Here is a 23100-nt window from a genome sequence, read left to right as displayed (position 1 = left end):
GGTTTTATACTGCTATTGATTTTGAAAAGTATTAAAAAATATTGGGGCTTTGCGCAGCGAACTTCCCGGCAAACAAGTGAGCTGAGGCCAACATCAGTTGAGGTTCGCAATTGACCAATCATATGTCGTCTGCGTTCATCAAGCGGAACGCTCATTTTCCAGATATATCATGACGTCATAACCAGTATGACGTGACTCACAAATTTGATCAATGTGATTTCATTTTTTGAAAGTCTATTATGTCTTAAAATATCCTGCACATTTTTTTAAACTTTGTAGTTTGAACGTCAAAATTTCAAAAGAAATGAAAATAGCGCAGCCGACGCCGATCGAGGTTCGCGTAAGACCACTCTCATTCCACATGCCAAGTGCCGTCTACGTTTATCAAGTGAGACGTACATGGTATGGAGTACTGTAGGGTTGATTTGGATTCATGGTCGGTGAACAACAAATGCTTATAAACAAATTATTTACTTTAATTTTAAAGATCAAGCTAGTTTTTAAGACATCATATTTTCAGTGATGTCACGTTTCTTCAGAAGTCTTCAGAAATGTTTTTTGTAAACAATGTTTTTAGTATTTATAGTTTCTACTTTAAAGTTCACGACTCAAATTACCAAAACGTGCACTTTCCAACTGTAACCTTATCAGAAAAAACCACTGGCAATTAAAAAACCGTGTACGTTTTCAGACTTATCAGCTGATAGTGAACTGTTTAGTGAACCCTCTCGCAGTAAAACATAGGCAGTAAAATTTTATAACTCCTAAAAACTCCCCAATCACGTTCTTTTCCTTTTTCTTCTTCGCCATCTTCTTTATTTTTGAATTCTCTCCAGTCTTCGATCTATCGGTCTTCTTTTATTTTCCGCCTGATATAAATAAAGGGTCACTCGTTTTACACTTTTTGACCGCACCTCGTAAAATAAATCATCTCTTACTATTGGGAGAAGAAAAAGCTTCATCAGAGAACCTACAAATTCAAATCAAGTTCTTTTTTCAAATACATTGGATTTTTGATAGAAAAAATGTTTCAAGATGCTTTTATTGAGGTGACGATTGAAAGAAAAATTGGAAAAAAAGACAGAAGAAGAGAAAAAGAAACATTTCCATCACATCACAACAGTTGCTTTTTCTCTCTGAAAATGTGATATTTGCTGACGTTGGTAAAAACTCATGACTCAGGGGGTACCGGAAATTGTGGATAGATAGAGTTTGATGAAGAATTGAATATAATTAAAACAAAAGTAGATCAAAATCAAATTTCCGGGAATTTTTGCAACAGGAAATTGCGGGATTACCACAGTATGCCAGCCCACACCTTCCCCCTTCAAAACCTTCACTTCATTCCACATTCCATGCTTGGCTATGCCATGCCGTGAAATCTTCCTATTATGGATATTGGTTCCAATAGCTTCGTCATCCGATCACATCACTTTTTTCGGCAGATATGCGTGCAATGTTGACTTCAAAACGGATTACTGCACCCCTGACACATACGTTGGACGCGCGTTCTACTATGGTACGGGACACAACAATAAAGTGCATTTGTGATTATAAAAAGTGGAATTCAGGTTTGGAAGATGGCGGCGGAATAACAACAAATGGTACTTTTGTCAACTCTGATATTACGGTCGAGTTTTTTGATCCAACAGTACAGGGGAACTTTTCAATTGGCCGGCAAGACGGGAATTATATGTCGTGAGTTTCCAGAACATATGTTTTTTGCGAATATTCGGATGGCTGGGCCTTTTTTCCAACATTTGTTTATAATGGTAGTGACATAGGGAATATTACCTATACATGCAAAAAATTCTCTAAAAAATTAAAGATTGGTTTCCGTTTTACTTTTTTTTAACCAACCTTGTTTTGAAACAACCAACTTTTATTTCTCTTTAAATTTTGAATCTTTAAATCTTTTTCTCCTAAATTTTTTTTAGCATAAGTGTAGCCACTTGTATGAATGTTAGAGCCACTTTGCACTTCCACAGTAATCCAGAAATTTTTGTTTATACAACTGTACCAAAGAAACGAGGTAAAAGGATATAAAGTTTAGATTTGTGCGAGTAAGTTATCTTTTGCTTTTTTGTGACTTTTCGAAAAAAATTTGGCAGAAAATGAAGAACATTTTTCAATGGCTTGTTACTCGTATTTAGCAAAAGTGTCAGAAAATTGGAATAGTATAAATATAGTACACATACTGTAGCGCAGTCAGGACACTGACTAATAAACTCCAGTTCAAAAATGTGTAAGGGAGACGATCATCGCGACCCCAGATGTGTCGGCTGCGCAGTTGGTACAAAGTTTTGCTACCTAATGCCTCAACGCTAAAACGGCCACAAAAATAGCAAAAAAAAATGGTTCTCAATTTGCAACTTTCCTAGGTCTCTAAATCTTTTTGCACCGTTCTGTGGTAAAGTTTGTTCTCATTTCTTCTTTCAATTGAAAATCATATCAATATAATAAAAATCAACATCCGGCTGGATTTCATTCCTACCGTACTCCACTCTTGTCTCCACTCACACCCACCGCCTCGCAATCTTTCTTTTCCCGCGCGCGCGCAAAAGTTTTCCGTGGTGACAGTTCCCTTCTCTTTCATTGCAGCTAGTGGCCCACCCGTGTTTTGCAATGTTTTGATCTCTAAAAGTCTAATAACGTCATCTCGTTGTACAATATAGAATGGAAATGAAGAAGAAAAAGGGAAGAAGAAGAACACGGCACGTCTCTTTTGAAGAAGAAGAAGAAGAAACAGACAGCCACTTATTATCCCCTCCAAGATATTTGCAAAGACTTTTTGAAATTTATGATAAGGGTTGGAAACAGAAATCAAAAAATGAGTGCAGCCACGTATTCAAGCTTTGGTCAATTTATGGGTCAGGAAGAAAGAACGTATCAACGAAAAATGTTATGTTGTATGTACCTAAAAATATACCTCAAGTTGACGTTAATCGAATTTGAAAAGAGATGGAACTTGATCAAGATCAACAATTTTTGAAATTCAATTCGACGTTTTATAAAATGAAATGATAAAAAAAAATCACATAAGGATGATCTTCAAAAAAACCACCAAGTGTTTTTTTTGCAGAAGCATGCTGGACATTATGCTTGCCGATACAAAAAAGAATGATGGGTTGTTGGGCGTAGTCGGAGTGGAGAATGATTGTAAAGAAATTGCGGCTCTCGCACAAGCCTACGATGCTTCAAGTTTGCTTGTGGTATTTGATACTTGAAATAAAATTAAATAAAAAACAACAACAAAACATTCAGAATTGTGAAGATCAAGTTGGAGAATCGCAAATGCCGTCATCAACTGCACTTCAAATGTCGTCGACTCAAGGGTAAGTTTGGAGCAGAATCAAAAATTAGGCGTCAGATCGTAGACTGTAGTTTAACTGAGCTGTTATTTCGAACCCAGACTATTTTGCCCTGTATGAAAAAGAAAAGAAAATCATAATTTTTATATAGTGTGTAGCTTCGAAAGTTTTCGAAATTCTGGAAACACTCCAATTTTTAAGGAATGCATTCCAGTTTCTATAATCCACGTTTAATTACCTTTGAAACCGAAATTAACGTTATTAAAACCGAAATTAAATTAATTTATTGAAAATTGTAATTTCCTTTTATTACGACTTTCATCTCAATTATTTTGAGATAGTTGTTTGCCGTGCTCAAATAATTACCAGAACGTCCCGAAATATTTTTAGTTACTGAAAATTTACAGCCAAAAAGTTTCTATTTTGAAAGTGGTCCAAATATCAAGTTGTTTTTTTTCCAAGTACAAGCAGCATTGCAACATTAATTTTTTATAGAAGTCATATATCATTACTTTTAAAGAAATCCTCTTTTTCGAAAATGTTACAGAGTTGATTTGTATAATAATTGAGTTTCAGAGGAAAATACAGAGCTTTTGCCAAGCTTGCGAAGTCAGTTGGCTGGAATAACCTGGCAGTGATAAACTTCGTGGAAGATGGTCCTGCAGATATATCCTATCATGATCAACTTCTGGATGCGTTGTCTGCTGAAAGCATCTCGGTAAAATATTGATCTGATTTTGTGTGCTTTTAAATTTTTTCGAAGTGCATAATAATAGAAAACGGTGCAAATTCGATACAATAGTCTAAAGATCGATTTCTAATTTTGATCCACAGTTTTAAATTTGAAGTCTGAAAAATTTTTTAAATTATTTTGTAACACATGTTTCACCATTAAAAAAAACTCTAATTTCAGTTAGACTTTGTCAAAAAAGGTGGTTTTTCGTCAACCATCACCAGTGCGATGTTTACCGGATTGGAATCTGTAATCGATGTCATTCTGGAGACGTACATGAAAACACGGAGTAAGACGTGACATGTACTAACGTTCTACTTTTTCATATCTTTTAGTTTATGTAATTGTGTTGGACTTACCAGTATCGGGGACCTTTTTCATGAATGCAATGTCTACAATGGGATTGTTGGAGACCGGAAAGTATTTTGTAGTTATGATGTCATCAATTGAATCGGACGCGGCAAACTATTTTGGCTTTAACGTCAATCGAGGTTCAGTTTCAACATTTCAGAGTTTCTGCTGAGTTTTGAATATCTTTCAATTTGACTTCAGCGTTAAATTTAAAAAAAGGAAGCCAAAATGCTTGTGTGAACTTGCTCCCAGGGGGCAAAAAATTAGGGGACACCCTCACAACTCTCAAAAGATGCATTGTAAAAGTCTAACAGGGGACAATTTTTTAAATGTGTACTGAATAAGAATATGACTTCTGAAGGAACTACTCAGCCCCGTAAATCTCAGCCCCGTAAATCTCCTTCTCAGCCCCGTAAATCTCCTTCAAGTCCAATCAATGGTGACATGAATCTTTCTGACCAACGTCAGCAAGATTGGAGATGGCAAAATTGAATAGATGCCAACTATGCTGGTTGGTAGTTGGAACATTAGCATAGTTGGTACATACAATTTCTACGTCACAGCATCTTGACAGATTTTCCCCACAGCTGGACACACAAATTTTTCTGCATCAGATTTCATCAGCTCCAAAACTGTTGTACAGGTCACCTGTCAGAGAACACTCTCTCGCAGAGGCAGTTATGTTGTCTGTATATCTCTACAGGCTCACCTCTCTCTACAGACTCACAGGCACTCTGTGAAAAAACTGTCAAGATGTTGTGACGTAGAAATTGTATGTACCAACTATGCTGATGTACCAAGTTGGTACTACCAACTACCAACCAGCATAGTTGGTACCTCTTCAATCTTTATGACGTGGTCGGAATGAGGTTCATGAGGCTGAAACCATTGTAGTTCTACTAGAAGTCGTATTCTTATTCAGTACACATTTAAAAATTTTTGTGCTCTCTGAGATTTTGAAATGCTTATTTGTGATTTTCGAGAATTCCCCCTAAGAGCGAATAATTTTACCCCCCATGGTAACCTTTGCGAAACCCCTAGCGTACTTTTAAATTTACTTTGCCTCATGCCGTTACATCAACCTTTTACCATGTTTTCATTGAAGTCCAGTACTGTATATTCACAGTACCGTAACGAATCCCCTTTTCACACTCTCAATGCAGTTTTGTTTGTTGTAAAGAAAAATCGACGGGACGCTTAAAGGCTCAATACTTCCGAAATTTTATTACCTCTCCTATTCGCTATGCCTCATAACACTTTTGATTAAGGTAACATGATTTTCAAGACAATCGACTACGGTATATCCGATGCCGACATTCGTCAGTATTACCGATCATTTATGTACTTCACAGACGTTCCACATTATACCAAAGGCTAGTGATATCATATTGCCTTTTGAATTAATTGTTTGGCTTTTAGACTTCAGTGACGAATGGACTTCATTCCAAAAACGAGTGGACGGAGACGCGTCAAAGACCTTCTGCCCTCCGATGTGCAATACAAAAGCAAAGGGAATCGCCAACAATGATCCGGTGGGTGCTGAGTCAGCACTACTGACCGGAAATTAAAGGGATTTTAAAAAAAGAAGAAGCAATCACATGGAGCCAGAGTCGGAAATTAATGTTTATTTATATATTTCAGTGGTCGGATGACGCGTATTGGTATTCCGAGAGCCCATCAATAGTTGATGCATATGACTTGGGAAGGTTACTTTCGGAAACTGTAAAAGTTCACGGAGCATCACTACTGAGAGATCCGGAATCATTAGTCCAGACAATGTCGGGAAGAGGAGTTACATGTGATTACGTTTCTATTATAGTTAAAGAGATTACTTTGAATTCGGAAAATTTTCATAAAAAGTGGCAGTTTTAGAGCTTTCGCACAAATTTTCGAAACGTTTCTTCAAAAAAAAGAAACAAACATAAAACAAATATACAAAAAACATTTCGTCATACGCTCTATGAATTCTTAAATTATACAGCCACTCAGTCTCATTCGTTCTCGAAGAATTTGTCAATTTCTAAAAAATTTAGATTGCAGTGCACCATCTGGGTGCTTTGTCCACAATACATATTTCTCAGCTATAGACCCCTTACATACCTTAACTTTCAAATATAATTATTCAGCCCTACTTGGATATGTTACAAAGTTCAACACCAATGGAGTTTCCCAACGAGAGTACATTCTATGGGCTCCACAACAAGCTTCCAGCTCAAATGGACCCATCCCTTTGCCTGAATGGGCAACTCTGGCTGCCAGAATGCTTCCGGATGGAAAAGGAAATTATGTAACTTTAAATGAATAGTTTATACTCAGCAAAAAAAAATTAAATTTAAGTCGATAATTTGGAAGAATCTAACACAACTTGGAATCTTCAATGGCGAGCTTCCCCAGTCGAAGCCCGAATGTGGATTCAACAATGAGCTGTGCCCCGCGGGAATTCGTAAGTTTCGTTGAATGCATGCCGTAGTTAGAGTAGACTAGCTGACTAGCAGCTGATCGGCACCGTAACGAAATCCATTGTTGAACAGGTAACCTGTCAGAACTCGAGATCATCGTCATTGCGGTTTGTGTGGTTGCAATTCTGATACTAGTCGGCGTGATTGCATATATTGCAAGGTTCGTGTTTTTAAAAATATATGTTGGAAAGTAGTAAAAATGTTCGGTAATGTGTATGGTTTTTAGCCGAATATGGTTGCTTTTCTCAGCGGAGTCCGAGCCAAGTTCCTTTTTTGATTTTTCGAAAAATCTGTATTTGAAAAAGAGGGTTGTTCTCAAGTTATACACGTTTCTAGATTGATTGTCAGAAATGAACCTGCAAGATGTCAGTCGCTCTAATTTTTTCTAAGTTGTATTTGCTACATCTATGCCATAAACTACTATGATCACACATAATATGTCAGTGAGCTTTCCAATTTCAGATGGATTGCTTATGAACGGCGACTCGAGTCGTCGTACTTTTTGGTACACCGAAAACATGTTCAACTGGTTGACATGACGAAATTCGGATCTAGCAGAGGAGGAAGCATGATTCAAAGTGCGATGAGTATGAGAGTGAGTGATTAATGATCTTCTTGCTGTTCTTGACTTTTATCTTTTACAAAAAAAGTGTCCTTCAGTCACAATATGAAGATTCTGGTCCAGTTGGCGGCGCGACGATGAACTTTTACACAAATGGCATCAGAAAAGCAGCGATAAGAAGGAACCAAATGCAGCGAAGCGATAAGGGACCAGCTGCGAACCGTGATGAGTGGCTGGAAATTGTCGATTGGCATCTGGCAAAATATGAGAATACGTTGGTCACTGTTCGTAAGATCAACAAGACTCAACTGAAGTTGACGAGGGAGATGAAACAGGAAATTGATTTGGTATGACAAGTGATATCATATTTGACATCATCATACATTTTTGTTTGTTCATATATGTTCATTTTAGTTGATGAATGAGACACATGAGAACTTGAACCGATTCTTTGGACTCATCAATGAAAGTGACCTCATCTTCACAATACATTCGTATGGCCCAAGGAAAAGTTTGATGGTAGGGATTTTTAGTGATGCGTTTTCTGAGATCAAACAACTGATTTAATAATCCTTTCCACGCGTTTAATTTTCAACCAATGACAACTTGACAAGAGAATCGACACAAATCAAAGTTCAAAATCTCGGAACCTATAAACATTCAGGATCTACTCCGAAATGACGACCTCCGCCTGGATAGAATGTTCAAAGTGTCATTCGTCGAGGATGTCGTTAAAGGTCTTCAGTTCCTCCACGAAGGCTCAAAAATTGGATACCATGGGAACTTGAAAAGCTCGAATTGTATTGTTGACGCATATTGGAGAATTAAGCTGAGCAACTACGGAATGGAGCAGATACGTGTTGAAGAGCCAGAGTCTAAGCCGGATGGTAAGATATAATATACTATATATACAGTGCTGGCCAAAAAGATATCCACTTTTAGTTTTTTATGATTTAGTTATTTTTTCCAATAAGTATAACTCAAAAACTAAAAATCCTATCAAAAAATTTTCAACTGGTAATGTATAGCCCGTGATCAGGTAAATATGTTTTTACATGTTTGAAAAATCAATAAAATCGTGACAAGTAATAAAGCGGCCGACATCTCGTGAGTCCATTTTTGATGATGGTTACTAAAACGACTGTAACTCAAGAGCTATATTTTTAATGGAAGGTTTGTGAAAGTAATACGGTGTTTATATATATTTTTTGACTGTTTGCACATATTAACTTTATCCTGAAACCTCGATTTAAAAAAATATGCGAGCTGAGACTAGTGCCTCACAAGACACTGTTTAGACGGCATATTCAAAAATCAGGATTCTTGGATTGAAAATTTTTTTTGATCAGTTTTGTGAAGAACTAATGTAGTTATGATATTTGAACTATATACTAACCAAAAAATAAAATTCAGAAAAAATTATCCACTGTTTATGATAGACTTTCACAAACCTTCCATTAAAAATATAGCTCTTGAGTTACAGTCGTTTTCGTAACCATCATCAAAAATGGACTCACGAGATGTCGGCCGCTTTATTTCTTGCCATGATTTTATTGATTTTTTCAAACATGTAAAAAGAAATACACCTGATCACGGGCTATACTTTCCCAGTTGAAAATTTGTTGATAGCATTTTTAGTTTTTAAGTTACACTCATCGGAAAAAATAACGAAATCATCAAAAAACTAAGAGTGGATATCATTTTGGCCAGCACTGTACTTTGTGAATACTTTCAAATTCAATTTATTCAGACTTGCTATGGTTCGCACCGGAAATCATACGTCGTTACGCAGTCAAACATGATTTGTCAAAGTTGGAGTTGGCTAAAGCGGATATCTACTCATTGGCCATCGTATTGTATGAAATTTACGGAAGACAGGGTCCATTTGGAGATGATTTATTGGATTCTGATGGTTAGTGAAAAGTTTTCAAAATACTTCAAAACTAAAACTTTTCAGAAATTATCGAACAGTTGAAGTTTCCTGATGGAGGAGCTTTAACCAGACCTGATATTCACCTAATCACCAAAGCTCCCTATCCTTTGGCTTCTGTTGTGGAAAAGTGTTGGGTAGAAGATCCAGCCAGTCGGCCATCAATCAAGAAAGTTCGTGAGCTGTTGAAGCCGTTGAGCAAAGGATTGTAAGTTTTTTTTTCTTTGAAAACGTTTTGAGTATAAACTTTTTGTTTCAAAGAACCACTCATCAGTGTTATTTTCATCTTCCAGGAAAGGAAATATTGCTGATAACATCATGAACCTACTGGACCGCTACCGTAATAATTTGGAAGATGTCATCAAAGAAAGAACAGAACAACTTGAAGATGAGAGAAAACGAAATGAAAGTCTCCTTCTCCAACTTCTTCCAAAATCAGTTGCAAACAGTCTGAAGAATGGTCAACCCGTGGATGCTGAATTTTATGATAGTGTTTCCATCTACTTTTCGGACATTGTGGGCTTCACTGCGTTGAGCAGCAAGAGTACACCATTGCAAGTTGTCAACATGCTCAACAACCTGTACACTAACTTTGATACCATCATCGACAAGTTTGATTGTTACAAGGTATGGAAAAAAGTATTGGAGAGTTATAATATCTGAGAGATTTGTAGGTTGAAACCATCGGTGATGCTTACATGTTTGTATCTGGTCTTCCGGAAGTTAACAGCTATCTTCATGCAGGAGAGGTTGCGTCTGCTAGTTTGGAACTTTTGGATAGTATAAAGGTTCGTCAGAGAGAATATAAAAATTCTAAAAATTCTGAATATCTGAACCTTTTCAGACATTCACTGTGAGTCACTGCCCTGATGAGAAGCTCCGTTTGAGAATTGGTAACCACACTGGGCCTGTTGTCACCGGTGTTGTAGGAATTCGTATGCCACGTTACTGCTTGTTCGGTGACACTGTAATCATTGCGAATATGATGGAAAGTAGTGGAGAGCGTGAGTGATTAGAAACATATGTATGTGTATAACAAAGACACTGGCAATTTTTAGCAATGCGAATCCAAATCTCAAGCGACGCCTACGAACTGATCTTGAAGTGTGGTGGATATGTGACTGAGCAACGCGAAAAGATTGTGCTAAAGAATAAGTTGGAAGTGATGACCTACTGGATGAATGACTACTCGAAGGATGCGCGACTCGCAAGATTGGTGGCTCACCAGGAGAAGTTCCCACATCTGGAACATCTCATTCACAAGTTCAACAAGGGAGTCCGTTGATCTCTAAGGTTAAAATGATCTCACACCAGTTAATAAATAATTTGTTCATACTTTAAGTTTCCAAGCAGGCGGTTTTCTAAATACAACAAAGTGGTTTTTACCAAACTTTAATACTTTGAAGTATAAAAAAAAACAAAATTGTTTAAAAATTGCTATTCGTAATAAAATAAGAACGATGTGGTTTATATTTGTTAGTTGTGGGCAAGATGTGACCCGATTGAAGTCCTGCTTTAGAAGTTTCCAATTATGTTCACCCCTTTTCATTGAGCACAATAGTAATTCTTTTATCCATCCAAAGAAGACGTCGGCTTCCGCTTGGTAAACTAGGTATGTATGCATTTTTGAGCTCGGATACCTGAATTTACATAACCATTGTACAGCAACATTAAATCAACATGCTATAAATTCTATAATTGATGAGTTATAAAACTTTTTCCACCACTTCTTTGTGTTTCCAAATGTACAATTCATGATAAGTCCATATAGTTATGGGATTTTTTCGCCGAAAAATACTAAAACCCATAACTCATTCAACCCCTCCTTTGTGTTTTTTCTGTAAAAAATTATATAGAAATCTAAAAATAAATCAGAAATATTTTTTTGCCAAACCTACCAACCAACTTGTCACATAAATCACGGTGTTCTCTTTTCACTATGACTACTGACTTTTTCAATTTATTTTACGCTTCTCTCCGCCTTCGAAGACAAAAAATGGGGGAAATGTATTGTGTATTTCCGTTCAACTAGTCAAAAATAGCAAATCCATCGCGTCACTTCCAAATCAATAGGACATCGTGGCTCTTTTTCCGAGGAAATTATACCCGTGAATCAAACGCTGGTTGTCAGAAAAAGAGCAACTTGAATGCACCCCGCGCACAGCTCTTTTTCAATTAAACTATTCTTGTTCTCCATTTGATTTTTGCTTGGGTTTCCTCAAATATTGGCATCACCAATCCGCAATTTTGCAACAACATCCACTCCAAAAATGATTGGACCACAGGAATTTGACATGTAAGTTTCTTGACATTTTTTTAATTGAGAAAATAATTTTTTTTAATTGCGTAGAATATATATTTTCAGACTGACTATGAATATCTAAGCCTAAATAAACTAAAGTAAATAATTAAATAAGGTTACCTCCAATCATTCAAAAAAGAGTTTTTTAGCTTGACTTATACTATATCGGAGTCTTTACCGTCCGTGCATTTTGCAACTCTAAAAAAGTTTTTTTTTAACCTCAAATCAAACTAATTTTTATGCTATAATTTTATTTTCAGAACTCTAGCTGTTGCCAAACTGAATTTCAACAATGTTGATTACCTCGGTATTGAAATCAAATACAATCAATGCCTTCCCCGTGGAACATCTTGCGAGTACTCCACCGAAGTGACTGTCATGAACAGAAAGTTCAATCTCAAACACCATCAGTTTGACAATGATAGGCTTTATCTCCCGACTTTCATGAAATGGGATGATGTTGTGGACTTGACATATGAAGATGAATCAGTAAGATGTTGTGCGAAAGTGGTGGGATTTCGCCATTTAGAGAATGTTGAGCGAAGTTTCGGAGATTGCAGTTATCATGGAACAAGTGACCTGCGGCATGTTACAACTGTCAACTTGACTATTACAGTTGGAAGATACAAGATTTTAGTGAACAAAGATGTAAGATTCACTGAATTATAATTTTTAATGTAAAGTTTGGTTTTTCAGTACCTGATGTCAATGTCAGGATTCTTCCGGACAATTTTAGAGAATGCGGATAAGAACTCCAGGCATGACGATCTCGTGCTAACAGAGTCGAGAGATGAGGCTTTTGTGACTATGATTGATATATGTCATCATAAGTTCTGGTGTAATTGTGAGTTGAAACAGTGAAGATATTTTTCAGCACAGCAAAAATAATTTTTTAGGAAAACTATAATACAAGAAAAAGCAACATAACCTTTTTACGTTATTTTAATCAATTTCGAACTTCAAATTATAGTTTTTCTTTTCAAACCGTTATCTCCATTTTGCCACATGTTCAACTTTCAGACCAACTTAAAGAGGACCTTTTTGAAGTTGCAAAGTTGTACGAGTTTCCATTTGTCATCAACTTCTACAACCAATTTTTCAACTCGGACCGTGCATTTAATGCTGACGACGAGTTGTCTTTAGAAAACACTATGTGATGCAGTTTGACTGTGATTAAAAATTTGGCAACTTTTTAAACTGTATACTCATTTGCTTTGGGATCTCAGCAATAATTTGATATGTATATATTTTTTCTATAAGTCTCTTTATGTTCATGTTTATTTTACAGCAATATCTAGATTTTTTTAAACTCACTTTGAAGATAACTCAGAATAATTTTAATTTATATGGAAAACTTGATCGCGCTAGAATTTATTTCGGCATTTGTCTCAAGCTTCTTGTCCAAGTTTGGCTAAAAATATTAACTTTAGTAAGGTTTGGTTTGGGATGCGTTCAAGTTCTATCCAAGTTTGGCTCACACTTAACAATTGTAAGTTGTGTTTTTTTAAATTCGGGTCAAAGTAAGGCAAGAGTTTTGGATCAAATTTGGATTATACTTTGGCACAACGCAAATTTTGCCAAAGTCCCTTATTATTTGATACTATACAGGCGAATAATTTATTCGTAAATACAAATAAATGTAAAGAGAAAGTCACAAGTTTTTTAAGCTATTCAACTAATCAGTGAACGACAAATTTGTATTTGAATTCTATTAGTTTGAGAAAGTTTTAAACTATTTCAAAGTGGTATGTATGTATACACGTACATTTGTAAATTTCAAATAATATATCACGCAAAGTTTCTAAACAAATACGAATTATTCATCGAAATGTTGAGAAAATAACGATTTGGGAACCAAACCATTAACCCGGTAGTTTGAGGGAATAGATATGAGATGAAAGCTTAGAGCTTGGCACCACCGGACCTACCTCAGCCATTTATTTTCCAAACCACACTCTGAGCAGTCTCCACCCTCAAGTCTGTCTTCATTTTACTCATCACATAAATTGGAAAGTGACTCGAGTTTTTGGAGAGGAAAAGAGAGAAGAAACTTGGATGAGTGGAGGAAAATGAAGCGAAAAAAAAACACGTGTCATCATTGTGCACAGCACAAGGGGAAAGACCAAAGCGAAGATAATGAGATCAAAAGAGAAATGAGAGGTTTTTCCTCCCGGCGGGAGAGGGGAGAAGCCGCAGAAGAGCGGTCCGCCTGGTTACATGAAGAGAGAAAGAGTGAAGAAGACAGCTGTCCGGACTGCTTGACGTAGACTTTTTGACTGGAAGGTGGAGTTTCGGACTGTGCGAGTAGAGATACGCATTGCGTTGTTCCGACTTCCAGCCATGCAGACGCTGCGCAATCCCTTGTCCATTTTTAGAGCGCGGTAAGTTTTGCTCAAAAAATTACACAGGTGTTTGGCAACGTGAAATATTGAAACGTTGTGTTGTTCTAGTATATTCCAACCCCCACTAATTTTAATTACGTTTTTTCGATGAAATAGGTAAGAATTCTACTACTCAATTTTTATATTCATACAACACCTTTTGTATCAACTTACACGGTAATTTCATTGTACTCAAACTTTTTAAAATCAAGTTTCGACCATTGCCTTGATCTGAAAATACTTAGTTACTTACTTAGACAATCCGTTCTTCAGGAATTCGTGGTATTCCTGCGCATCACAGCAAGCCATTCTTTTTGGTCCTTGGCTATAATGGACCAAATTGGTTTTTTCATCAATATTTTGTTAGAAATTGTGTTCATCGCGAAACTTAATGTGTTTCATCAAGTGAATATGAGACAGATAACGTTTTTATTTATTCTCTAAATACAATTGTGTGAGCTTTCTTAGAATTTGAGAAACGGTTTTTTTTCTCAAAGTTTCTATATTTGAGTTATATAATTTTTCTTGACAGTAATTGTCACATAAAACTCAATCGATACAAAAATAGTGTATTAAAATATTCAATATAACTTTTTCCACCAAATTGTTATTTTTTCCACGAGTTGTTTTCTACAAAACTGATATTGAAGAAAAATAGGTTTTCAATATTTACCAATATATCAAGCTTTACAAAATTGTTTGGTCGAATGAAAAATGTACTGTTCACTTTTTCAACTCAATTAGGTTATAATCAAAGCTTTAGTCTGCTGATTTCACTCTGTTTAGCTTCAAATGTAGCCTGATCCTTTCGTACTTTTTTTAAAATGAAACTGAACACTTTTCCGCAAGTACAATGTTATACTGACACATAGCTTTTCAAAAATCACTTTTTCTCGTTCTGTTTCCCTTTTAGTTTTGAGTTCAATGACAAATTCTTCTCATCTTTCGCATTGAACAGATAGCTAGTGTTACTTGTTGATGCTCTCATCTAGTTTACACAACCTCTCCCACATCAGAATGTTATTGGGTATTGAACAAGTTCCAGGAATAGGGGTGGGGAAATATTTTTCGAGAAAAAACACTAATTTCGTACTTCCAAATCATTTTTCAACACAAATTGCAGATCACGAAGTCGGGAACGAAGCACTCCTCAACGAGCTGTCACTCAATCAGAAAAGTCGGACAAATCTCGGTCAGTTGTGTTGTGTTTTTTTTTCTTTCAGCTCATGCGTCATGGGTGTGATATTTTGTTTTTTTTGGAGCATTTCAGTTTTTAAAAATCTAATTTTTTGTTGTTTTTCAGCTTCCCAAGCATCAATAATTATTTATTATTTTCAGAAACAAAAATGAGTCCACCAACGAAAAAAAGAGCATCACAGTGAGCAGTAGTGATGTTAGCAGCAAAACCCAGCTCACAAAGCCCAACAACGAACCAAAATCCAAAGCCACCCCTGACAAAGCCACAACTCAAAAATTGTTCATGAAACGTGACAAGAATGCAACAGAATGTCTGGCAGAGACCAAGATTGAGAGGAAATCAATGTAAGTCACAATGATCCTCAGACGATTGGAGGTCTTTCTCAACTTCCAGATGTCGAGAAAAAACGCACAAGAGCATTGTGCTTCCGCAGCCACGGTTTTACACTTGTGAACGAATTCAGAAGACTGTTAAGCTGCCGGACAAGAGTAAAAGTAGTTCAGCGGTAAGTATTTATGATTTTTTGGGATAGGATAGAAAAAGAATAACAAATATTTAAAAACAAACCCCCCAAGTCAAAAATTTCACTGAGATAAGTTCTGAGAACTTCTTAAAAACTATGCTTTTGAATCCTGGTAATAAAAAAATCACAGGTAATTTTCAAAAATTGAATAAAGAAAACAACCTAATTTTCGTCGGTCTTTTTGACTTTGTAATAGAATCTCTTGAAAATTTGTCAAAGCAATTTTTGTGGTGGTTCCATAATCAATCTCAATATGCAAAGTTTTTAAAATTACGACGGGTGAAGAAATCTACAATTTTCTACCAAGAAATATAATTTTAAACTGTATTCTACTATCTAAACAACTTTAAATACGTAAAAACTGCGCAAAAACCGTATTTCGAGCCATCTATCAAATTCCAACTACCAAAAAAAAAATCACTTAACATATTCCAGATCAACACTTTTCAGTTTAGAGTTCAGAACTGAACATTGATTTTAAACACAGAATTGCAAATTTAAAAAATTCCTCTGCAAAATTTTGTGTTTTTGTCTCTGAACCATGCTCCCAAACAGTACACCCAAGATTATAGAAAAATATTCTAATGATTTGTTTGAAATTGGAATCAAAAGTGCAATCCCACAAATCCCTGTGCACAATCATAATCCCCCACACCAGCGGTTGTCCAGCAGTTGAATCCAGCCGTCTGTTATAAACATGTGTTGTTGACCCAAATTGAGTCATAAATTTTATGACCCTTATTGTTGAACCCAGACACCAAGGAACCCCCCCCCCTCATGTTTCTTGGAATTCGATTCATTTGAATTTTCTTCAGATGAGCATCAAGAAATCAACGCACTGGTGTTACGTTGCCGCGCCAAAGCACATCACTCTACAGCCGGGCCCGTCGAGTGTCGGCGACGGATTTTCGACTGAAGCCATGATCGAGGAGATCTTCGCCCCGCTACGAGACACCATAAAAGAGGGCATCGAAGAGGCACGACATTTATCTTCATCTCCGGGTAGGTATTTCGACTTTTATTACTGTTTTACAACAAATTGATGGCCAGAAGATGTTTTATTTATTACTTACGGGAAAATGTTCGATTTATTGAAATTTATTGCCAAATAATACATGCTAGGAGCATTGGAATTGAATTCAAAACTTTCAAGCTTGTTTCTTCTACATGTCAACTCAAATTTTTTTGAAAACCTTTTCAGTTGAGTTGCGTTTTTTTCTAAAAGTCTTGTAATACAGTTTTTTGAAAAATTTTCACCGATTTTATCATTTTACATATTTTAATGTAAAATAACTTGAAACAGTTGTTCAATCAAATGTTTTTAAGTAGCTTTGTTAATAATTTTCTCACTTATGAAATCTCATACCAATATAAATTATTTCCGTTATATTTGAAAAATTGTAATTTCAAAAAATTTTAGAAAATACATAATCTGACATATTTTAATGTAAATTAAAAACATGCTGATTAATGATGCGCAGCATGATTGAACTATACGTGTACAAAATCTAAGATTCGGGACTGTCAAAGCTAAATATTACTTACTTCTTACCCTTAAAAACAACGAGCACATGTGAAGAAATATAAATATTTCACATTTTAAGAAAAAAGGCTTTTGTATAGTTTTCAATTTTGAAAAAGTACAGACTATCATACAAATCAAATCCAAAAAATGATATGTTTCAGAAAAAATAAAAATCAATCACACACCGTCTACTCGACTGGAACAATGGAAAGCTCAGTTAAACTCCACAACTCCGCGTATTCGAGACAGTAGTGCACCTGCAACAGTTCAACGGTATTTTTATTTATTTTTTTGGGAAACGTGAATTGTCGTTGTTGCATACTCCTATATTTTCCAGCTTAACCATCAAACCTCAAACCACTCAACTTAACATTCCTCGCCCTGTGCACTCCACTCAATCCGCTAGTAACGCTTTGTAAGTTGATTTAGTGATCTTCAATTCTGGAAATATGGAAATGATTTTGAGATTTGTTTTCTGGTAAAGTAAGAAACTGCTTTCATTTAATGGTAAAGTTTTGACTTTTGAAAAAAAAAATTTAAAATCTCATAAAAAGTTGAAATATTTCGGTTTAAATTCTGTAACAAGAAAAAACTGTACTCACAAAATATAAATACATGTTTTGGTTTTTTTTCTTCATTTAAGTTCTTCCTGACTTTCTATTGCACCTCGTGAATTTTGTCGCGAAAAAAAACCGATGATCTACTAAAATTAGAGCAGTGAATGTTTCAAATACCAAAAACTGATACAATGATCCAACTTCTACAAAAATTGACATTAATTCGAAAAGCTAGAAAGTGAAGTTGCGCGCTGAACCCTAATTGATACGATTAGTAAAATTTTGTTGACTGCATAGAGTGTTTTATACAGCGAAAGTTGTTCCGAATTCATCGGTTTCGTGTTGCGGGAAGACGAGAGAGGGCCTTTGACTTCTTCGTTCACTGACCTTCAAACCCCAACCGCCGTCACTGTTTTCGTGCCTCGGTTATCAACACTCCCTTTGCCACCCAGTTCGTGTCCTCCAAGTCACTTCATTATCATATGTTTTAGTCTTAACCGAGATGGTTTATGTAAATGTAAACTGTAAGCATGATTTTCAGAACCACAATGGATCATAGAACATTACGAGATGTTAGTTCCAGACGACGATCTGGAACTTGGCAACCTTTCTCTTCAAATACATGTAAGTTTTCGATATGTTAAATTCGATCTATATCTAAAGACCATTTTGTATTCAGATTCTGAAAAAAAAATCACAAGCACTAGAGTTGTTTTCTCAGGCAATGTTAGCTTTTATGAAAATTAAAAGTTTGAAGGTACATAGAACTTAAAAATGTTCACAAAAAACGTTTCATAAAATATTGAAGATATTAGGAAATTTAACAAAATCTAGAGTTTGCTGAATTTTCCCTAAACTGCTAAATGTTTCAGATAACGCTGACCGACCTCCAATAGATTTTGTGACATCAACTAGATATTCTCATCAAGAGGCAACAATATTCCGGCCGATAGCTCACCGCCCGAAGCCCGATTTTATTAATCATAATGATAGCAACAGACGATCTTTTAGAAGGTGAGCTTTTGATTGGGGATTTTAAAGTTCGAATAGCATAAATAAAATTTTGATTAGAAAAATGTTGATATTTTCATCAAACTAAACCGAGGCGGTTTGAAAACCGATCTCTGAAATAATTTTGAAATCCTGACAAAATTCTTAAATTTCAGAAAAATCCTATTTCTAGACAAATAAATTTTTTCTCATTTGTTTGAAGTTGTAACGTGTTGAAATACCGTTTTCAAACAATTTCTACTGTTTCCTTTTACTTTAAATTTCGGCACGTAAAACCTCTTCCTTTAGACATAAGTTTTGAAAACTGAGATCAATTTGGTGAGCTTCTGGAGAAGTATTGTAATAACTGTGCACAACATTGGAAAAATCAATTTACCAATTTTTCATAATTCGCGTCGCTAGAAGTTTTAGAAGTTAGTGAATCAATTACACATTTATTAGGTAAGAAATAATATATAGTTTAAACCCAGAAATGCATAATTTTAGATTCTGACAAGAAGAAAATAATACTTTTCTACAAATGTTGCATTTTTATGGTTTAATTTGACATTTTAAGTGTTGGTACATTAAAGAGTAATCTGAAGATTCAGATAGTCCCCTTTATCTTCTTAAGTTTCACATCCCTATTGTTTCAGAGTTGATTCAATTCTCCATAGTGAATTGAAGGATAGCAACGGTTCATTGTCAGATCTTCTCATGATGTATCAGGGTTTGTAACGAGTGCAGACAATTACTTCGTAAATCACCGTACGATCATTTTGCAGCTAAAGATACACCTCGAGAGATGAACGCATCCATCCGGTCAACGGCAAGCAATTCATCTTCATTCCCATACTTCTCACCGGAACAGGTTCTTAGTGCTTTTTCATTCATTTTTTGTTCAATTGTGGGAACGCTACCTTATCAAACCAAAAGAAAATCATTAATTACTGGGAAAAGTTGCAGATAAATCAACAAAAGAATGTGCTGACAACTCTGTCTTCATCTTCGTCTGGTATTCATGTGACGCCATCTCCCAGCGATTCGGGTATAATTGATTATGAGGTGATAAGATAATGCATTTTGACTTATTCTCAAAACGTTGAACTGCAGAATCTCATTCGGGATAAGGAATTGGAACTTCAAGAGATTAGGAACACCATGGAACAGAACGAGGAAATTATCATCAAGGTAATTTCAATGAACTTTGGGAAAGTATGATTGTTGTTCCAGGTCTACCAAGACAAGGAACGAGCGTGGAAAACAGAGCTGGAAGGTTTGAAATGTAGAGTGTCGGCTGCTGAAAAAGGAGAAAAAGCTCTTCGAGAACAGCTTTCGAATTGTCAACGCCAGAATACGGCAATGTCATCCTGCATGCGAACGGTTCAGGAGGAGAAGACAAGGTTAATGGGCAAAGTGAGTATTTCGGATTTAAACATTTTTAATTTTAAAAATAAATATGTGTTTTCTGTTAGTTTTTCATTTCAGTGGAAATTATTTTTTCTTTAAAAGAAAATTCAAAATATCTTCAAGAAACCAATTTTATAAGGGCATTTTTCGAAAAATGTTGTCATGGCGATTCAACATTTTGAAAAAGGGGCTCTATTTAGCTACTTTGAATTTTTTATAATGTTTAAATATTTCGTCATTTTTTCAAGTTTTATGATGATTGATGTTGCTACATTGTCACACGGACAAATCAAATAAAAGTTTGAAAACAGTTGAAATCAATAAAAATTAATCTATCTCCGGCCCGGCCAAAACTTGACTTTTGAGCTAAATTTTATTTTTTTCACATTTTTGTCAGTAGATTCATTATGAAATTTAATTTTTGGGGCCATTTTGAGCCTACTGTGAAAATTTCAGTTTTGCATAATTTATAGGTTATTCCAAAAAAAAGTTTACTTTCAATTTCAAATATGAATTGCATGATTGCATCAATTGATGAATGTGCATAGTTTCTATCCTTACCCTTTTTTTGTAGGATTACTAGTTGTAAGGCATATGTCGTCAGTAATCTAGGAAAATTGTTAACATAGAACAATTTGCAATAGAGAATTAATTTTCTCTTAAGTTTAGCGTTTACCCGATAAAATCTGAATATCCGTGTTTGTAGAACAAAAATTGAAACATTAAAAAGTATTAAAACAGTTTTAATATGTACCTTTTGCACAAGAAACATGATTTTAAGCGAGAAGTACCACATTTTGTAATGAAACACAAAAAAGATCCGAAAATAATTTATGGCGGTTTAAAAACAAGTGTAACTCATCCATTAATAAACATAAATCTATGAACTAATCAAATGTTATATTTTCAGTGCATCCAACTTGAAAGAGAGCTTGACAATCTGCATAACGTGTCTCTGAAGTCTGCCGGATGTCCCAATTGTTCAGTTGCTTCCAATATAGAGGTATCTAATAGTTTTGTTTTGTACGAACATTGTTGCAAACTATTTTGAGTCCTACTAGTGTGAGCATTTGAATTGAAAAATGATTCATAGATTGTAATGTTTTATTTCCAATAACAAGAAATCTAAATGGTTTTATTAAACAATTGTACATAAATCAATTTTAGCATAGAAAGTATCAACAAAAAATTTGATCTGTGGATTCATGTTGTGGATGTACCAGCATATACCAAAGTTCGAAAACGTTGCTAAAAAATAAAAAATTTCCAGGAAAAAGACTTACGGAGAGAAGTACAAGATCTGCGGCAAGAGGTGGCAAATTTGAAACAAGTCGTGGACGATGGAAGACATTTCAAGTCATCATAATTATTTTATTTTATATTGCAATTCGAATCGACCGGTCTAACGATTTTCTTCTTTTTTTTGTGAAAGCTTTCATTTTTCTCATTTTTTGATTCCTGATTTTTCGTTTAATAAATTTCAATATTAACTTTCAGAACGTTTTATTAAAAAAAAATACTACAAAAGAAATTTTCGGCACTTATTGTATGAAATAATTTTTGAAAAATGTGCGAAATACAATGTTTTAATTCGTTGTTTTGAGTAATATATAAAGTAGGTGTTTAAATGTTTCCCTGTTCATTTCAAAAAATAGGTCGACATGTTTCGTTGTCAGTCAAATGTCAATAGAGAGATGTGACGAGACGTGCGTTTTTGGAGAGAGTAGGGTAGGAGAGACAAAAACAAAAAAATGGAACAAAAGGCGGATTCATTGTCGGCTAGAATAGCTAATCAAAGAGTGATCTCTTGTAATGGTCAGTTTTTGATAGGAATTATTGATATTGTTTTGTTTTGTTTTTTAATCAAACTAAGATTGTTACTAGAAATGTTTTCTTATTACAACGAGGTCGGAATTTAAAATCATTTTGGCTCTTGATTTTTAAATTCGGAACATTTTTTAGCAACTTTTTCTAATCCTCCAAAAATTTGAAAGTTTCTATTTCAAATACGGCAGACACTTTTTTGCGGTTTTAAAAGCGGTTTTTTATTAAACGTGAAACAAATTAAAACAATTTTTTTCAAGTGACGATGAACTTTTTTCTAGTTAATACTGCTTAACTTTGCTTTCAATAAATTTTCTAAACCCATAGTGATAAGCAACATTTAAACCCTCCCCACTTTGTTGTCTAATCCTCTTTTCTTTTGACATTTTTCCACCCAATTTTTCCCCAATTTTTGTCACATTTAAGAAACGAGATGCATCCAAAATAGTTATAATCGCATCAATCCTCGTGCTGTTGCGATCATTCCGCTAATTAAAGCAGTGAAAAACATCGAAGAAGATGGATATTTGAAAAGACATTTTGGGACACGTTTAAGAAATTAGAATTGATATAGGGATGTAGGAAGAAAATTTAATGAAAAAAGTTCATATGAACTTTTTTTGACAATTTGGAGATATTTTTAGTCTAATTGGATTCGTTGATGTTAATGATTTTAGAGTATGTTCACAATTTCATTTAGTTTTAGAATTCGAACATTTTTAAAAATAATTGCTTCTAATGTAACATTTTAGAGATTGTGACAGCGTTAATAAATAGAAATATGAAAGTTTCGTATTTTATTGGCTTTATATTTATTTAAGTATGAGCCATTTTTTTTCAAAAAAAAAACACATTTAAATGTATTGAACGTTTTTTTTTCTCTTCCCAATTCTCTCCATATATCACAACATGTTTCTTCCCTTATTGTTTCTAACATTATGCCTATTTATCTTCTCAAGACTCTCAGTGTGTTCCCATATTCAGTGCTCCAACTTTTATTTGCCAATCTTAGTGCTCTCACGGAACACGGGGTTCACATAAACG

At 35.0% G+C, this 23100-nt stretch overlaps 3 protein-coding genes and 2 non-coding genes across 5 annotated transcripts; 4 read left to right on the top strand and 1 right to left on the bottom strand.

The window, feature by feature from the left end:
• Positions 1 to 1338: 1338 nt before the first annotated feature.
• gcy-11 (Receptor-type guanylate cyclase gcy-11) lies at positions 1339 to 10679 on the top strand. Its single transcript, NM_001373625.3, has 23 exons — positions 1339 to 1519; positions 1572 to 1698; positions 3083 to 3212; positions 3265 to 3335; positions 3888 to 4029; positions 4225 to 4333; positions 4380 to 4535; positions 5664 to 5768; positions 5815 to 5927; positions 6037 to 6193; positions 6522 to 6682; positions 6733 to 6838; positions 6927 to 7014; positions 7317 to 7449; positions 7515 to 7763; positions 7831 to 7935; positions 8081 to 8303; positions 9167 to 9328; positions 9374 to 9554; positions 9640 to 9973; positions 10021 to 10134; positions 10191 to 10350; positions 10405 to 10679. Exons 1-23 carry the CDS (start codon positions 1366 to 1368, stop codon positions 10629 to 10631), a joined length of 3507 nt encoding a protein of 1168 aa, NP_001359843.1. The 5' UTR covers positions 1339 to 1365; the 3' UTR covers positions 10632 to 10679.
• A 611-nt stretch (positions 10680 to 11290) lies between these two features.
• Positions 11291 to 12952, top strand: C30G4.2 (BTB domain-containing protein). The gene is made up of 4 exons (NM_078353.4): positions 11291 to 11642; positions 11909 to 12296; positions 12345 to 12492; positions 12669 to 12952. Exons 1-4 carry the CDS (start codon positions 11617 to 11619, stop codon positions 12803 to 12805), a joined length of 699 nt encoding a protein of 232 aa, NP_510754.2. The 5' UTR covers positions 11291 to 11616; the 3' UTR covers positions 12806 to 12952.
• An 889-nt stretch (positions 12953 to 13841) lies between these two features.
• Positions 13842 to 21726, top strand: F35B3.7 (Leucine-rich repeat-containing protein). Its single transcript, NM_078352.8, has 16 exons — positions 13842 to 14029; positions 15153 to 15221; positions 15368 to 15571; positions 15621 to 15732; positions 16566 to 16752; positions 17437 to 17548; positions 17613 to 17690; positions 18374 to 18456; positions 18705 to 18846; positions 19479 to 19552; positions 19608 to 19693; positions 19789 to 19887; positions 19936 to 20013; positions 20056 to 20238; positions 21143 to 21235; positions 21503 to 21726. The coding sequence occupies exons 1-16, from the start codon at positions 13989 to 13991 to the stop codon at positions 21596 to 21598; spliced, it is 1737 nt and encodes a 578-aa protein (NP_510753.3). The 5' UTR covers positions 13842 to 13988; the 3' UTR covers positions 21599 to 21726.
• Positions 18176 to 18314, bottom strand: F35B3.8. Its single transcript, NR_072932.1, has one exon. It is a non-coding gene; the product is annotated as an Unclassified non-coding RNA F35B3.8 (non-coding RNA).
• On the top strand, positions 18177 to 18315 carry F35B3.9. Its single transcript, NR_072931.1, has one exon. It is a non-coding gene; the product is annotated as an Unclassified non-coding RNA F35B3.9 (non-coding RNA).
• Positions 21727 to 23100: the final 1374 nt, after the last annotated feature.

Source organism: Caenorhabditis elegans, chromosome X (assembly GCF_000002985.6).
Source record: "Caenorhabditis elegans chromosome X".
Classification (NCBI taxonomy): domain Eukaryota; kingdom Metazoa; phylum Nematoda; class Chromadorea; order Rhabditida; family Rhabditidae; genus Caenorhabditis; species Caenorhabditis elegans.
Note: the sequence above shows the minus strand (reverse complement) of the source record. Positions and strands in the feature narration are given on the sequence as shown.